Source organism: Apaloderma vittatum, unplaced genomic scaffold (genome assembly GCF_000703405.1).
Source record: "Apaloderma vittatum isolate BGI_N311 unplaced genomic scaffold, ASM70340v1 scaffold14611, whole genome shotgun sequence".
Classification (NCBI taxonomy): Eukaryota; Metazoa; Chordata; class Aves; order Trogoniformes; family Trogonidae; genus Apaloderma; species Apaloderma vittatum.
The window spans coordinates 7,310-10,826 of record NW_009698711.1 but is presented as its reverse complement, the minus strand read 5'-3'; the positions used below and the strand labels follow the sequence as shown (position 1 = coordinate 10,826).

Here is a 3,517-nt window from a genome sequence, read left to right as displayed (position 1 = left end):
AAACAGTATCCCCTACGCCCTCCGCTTCCTGGAGAAGCTCTGCCACAATCTTCGCAGTGACAACCTCTTTGGGAACCAGCCTTTCACTCAGAACAGCCACATGCAGCGCTCACACGAGTACGACCACGACAGGTATCTACCAGGTAGGAGCTGGGGCGGGGGCGGCGCTGTAGGGACCCCAGGTGCTCCGTGTCTTAACCTAGGTTTTATCTTTCCTCTCAGGAGGCAGGCGTGCGTTGCGGAGCCCCCGGCAGGGCTCCTTGCGTCACACCTAGCGCCGCGCACATGCCCGCGGGGCTCGTTTTTGCGCAGGATTCAAGTATCTTCTGCCTGTCGGTCTGATTTCCATCCCTGCCTCTAGGTTTCCGCTCATCCGTGCTGTCTCCTTGTCTTCCCTCCTCTCCGTGTCCCCCCCAGGTCCTTCCCCGCTTCCTGTAATGTGATTAGAGTGACCTCACCCAGTTAGGAATTCAGGTGAAAGACTGCAGGAGAAATACGAGAGTGATAGCATGCAATGGGCAAACTGTAAATAGAAATGGAATTAAAATCTAGCCGAGCGGTTTCCATGCTGGCCCTGACTCCGGTGCCAGCAGACGGCACGTCCAGCCCTGGGTGGCAGCGCATCCTGGTTGGGGACGATGCACGCCGCAGGGATCAGAGGCACGGGCAGCTTTGTTTTTCTTGGCAGGGCTAACGCTCCGCTGCCGTGAAGCAGCACACCCCTGGCAAGACAGTTCATGCACACAGTGCAGATCGTCAGGCTGCGAAATTGCTCTGAAGAGAAAGTGGTGGAAAAAAAGGAGATGGGTGGGTTTTGCTGCAGTGCTGTGTGGTGACAGCAACTCCCAGTGAGAGCTGCCTCCCCGGACTGGCTGTGGGGCTCGAGGGGGAGCCTCAACTGTAGGAACCAGTCCTGGAGAGGATAAATGCTCTCTGTGCCCTCCTTATGGAGCTGACAGGGTTCTGATCTACTCTCCTGTCTTGTTTCCTCCACTACTTTTCTGCCTCCCCCCGCCCCGAGTCAGCAAATAGCGTGCTGAGGTCTTTCCAGAGTTAATCCTTTGGATAATTACAGCTCTGACGAGAAAAGCAAGCGTTTGGAATGTGAAAGGGTGAGCGATTGGAAAGAACGGGCTAAGGAGGAGTCGCTAAGCGTGAAGCTCAGGGGCAGCAGCCTGATGCCACTGCGTGCTGGGCTGGCTCTGCCAGGAGCAGGGAGCCGAGCTGTGGCGCGACAGGAGGAGCTCTGGGACGTGGCTTGGCTCTTGTGGCAGGTACGGGAGCAGCGTGTCTGGTTACTGGGACAAGCTGTGGTCATGAGATAGAGCAAACCCAGAATGGGAGGAAGAGTCACCCGGGGTCTGGCCGTGGTAGTGGCTTGGTCAGAGAGGGTCCCGTAGCTCACAGAGGTGATTTTTAGCCGCAGTGTGTCGTTAGTGGTGTCGGTGCTAAGCGCTGGGCTGCCTGGTGGGGTGGAAGAGTGAAGTGAGAATTCAGGGAAGCTCAGGCAGAGCACCAGATGTGATACGATGCTGAGACCTGCCCACCCTTAGCTCTTCTTTGGAGCGTTTGCCGAGATTAAAGACAGATTCACCACAGTCCGGAGGAGTGATAGCACCTAGTCCTGTAGCTCCTGCTGATGTCTCGGGCATGGCTGGGCACCTGGGCATCGAACACTTTTCTCACGCACCTGAAAGAAGACGGTAAACATTCTTACCTACGCGTTACGGTGGCTTCTGGTGAGGACAGAGAAGCAGTGCCGGCGGTTTTGAGAGGTTAGGGCTGGTCACCGGAGAAGGAGGATGCAGTTGTACATCAGCTTAAATGGCAGCAAGCATCGGGGCTGCTGTGGCCTCACCTGCAGCGCTGTGCGTCCCACCTTGTCTGCTCGGCAGTACAGGTGCTCGTGCGCCTGAACGGGGCTGGTTCTTCTGGAAAACGATCTCTGGTGAGGACTGGGAGCTGGTCTCAACTCCCAGAACAAACTCACCTGACAGGAGCACCGGTGCAGGTGCCGTGGAGAACCCACGTGTGTGCTTGGGGCAGGGGAAGGAGGGTCTGCAGCAGCCCTAAGGTCAGCAGGGATGGGTGGTGAAATGTTGTGAACAGGTAGATCTCACCCGGAGCCTTCTGAAAACATAAGACTGGGGGGACCTTCTGGACCGCTGAGCCTCGCGTCCTGTTATTACAGGCACCACAGCATCCGGTGTTGCTTTCATTAACTCCGGAGTTGGGGCTTTTGAATTTCCACTGGAGGCCTCTTCAAGGTTTTTTGCTCTATATGTAGAAACAGTGTTGTGGTTTCTAGCCCAAATTCATTTTGGGGCAACTTGGTATCTGTGTCTCCTTGTCTTAACATTGTTTTTTAGCTTAATTTAGTTCTTCTTCTGGACGCAGTTAGGGAGCGGTCGTACCTCTCGGGGGAGTTTGCCTTTTGGTTGCTCTGGTACGAAAGGCTCCCTGCTCTCTCTGTGTGTCGTGTTGGTTTGAGTTAACCTTCACAGGGTGACCCGAGTCCCACCCAGCACTCTGGGCACGTATCCTTGTAGCAGGTGGTGATCAACCCGTCTGGCTTGCACACCCAGTTGTCAACTGCAGCTTCCCAGCTCGTGGGGCAACACTTAAGTGCACGTCTGCGTTTTGCTGCTGGATTTTATATGTATACGATACATTAATTTATTTTTTTCCTGCATAATTTGAAATGCTACTTTATCTGGGCAGACTTGGCAAGGTATCAGCAGATTTCATTGGTGAAACTGTAAAAATTTGTGCCGAGTAGTGAAAATATTAAATGACACCGGACTCAAGAACGACCCTGGAGAAAATTCATTAGCGATTGCTCCCCAGCCTCATGTTCTCGCTCAGCGCTCTGCTGACTGCTCTTCCCCTCAGACCACGTGTGTGCATGTAGCAAGGCTTCCGGTAGCCGTCACATTCTCTGTCTCAGCTGGTGGTTCTCCTATCAGGTGAGTTGCTGAGCTCCAGGTAAATGAGAGGGACCACTCTTCCTTCGCGACAGAGCGGATGTTTTCCCACACCGAGGAAGCTCTCGGGTCGGTCTCCTCTTGTGAGCTCCTCCCGCAGCGCGCGCCGTGGGTCATCGCAGCGCTTGGAACCTCGCAGGAGCCTCGTGGTGCTGCTGAGGTCAGACGTGAGCATCTGGTTGCCAAAATCAGTTTTTCACCTTCTTATTTTTAAACGTTAGCACCGTGTTTCCAGTCTCTCTGAGCAGCTCGTCACTGAGTTTTGTCAGAGGTGCTGCAGCAGACCCGGGGTTTCACGTGCACCTTCTTTCTGGAGTTTCATTTTGGCTTCCCCTGCAGCCTCGCGTCCCCAGTTTGAGCACAGTCAGTTGTTTGACTTCTGCTTCCTAGTCGGGGCTGCGTATTTTCCTTCCTGTCCCGGTGCTGTGGTCTTTGGAGCCTTGCCCGGTGTGCAGCGTGGCTGGGAGCGCAGGGTGGGATTTGTTTCACAGGACGCAGGGGGCTGTCACGGGCGCAGAGGCACAGGGTACAAC

General features: G+C 54.9%; 1 protein-coding gene across 1 annotated transcript in view; it reads left to right on the top strand.

The window, feature by feature from the left end:
* Positions 1 to 3,517, top strand: part of LOC104280470 (polycomb protein SCMH1-like) — a gene marked incomplete at both ends in the record, with an annotated part of 13,646 nt that overhangs the window by 3,206 nt on the left and 6,923 nt on the right. Inside the window, 1 exon segment of the mRNA XM_009878130.1 lies at positions 1 to 143. This exon segment is cut by the window's left edge and continues 26 nt beyond it. Within this exon segment, the coding sequence (XP_009876432.1) occupies positions 1 to 143 (143 nt within the window).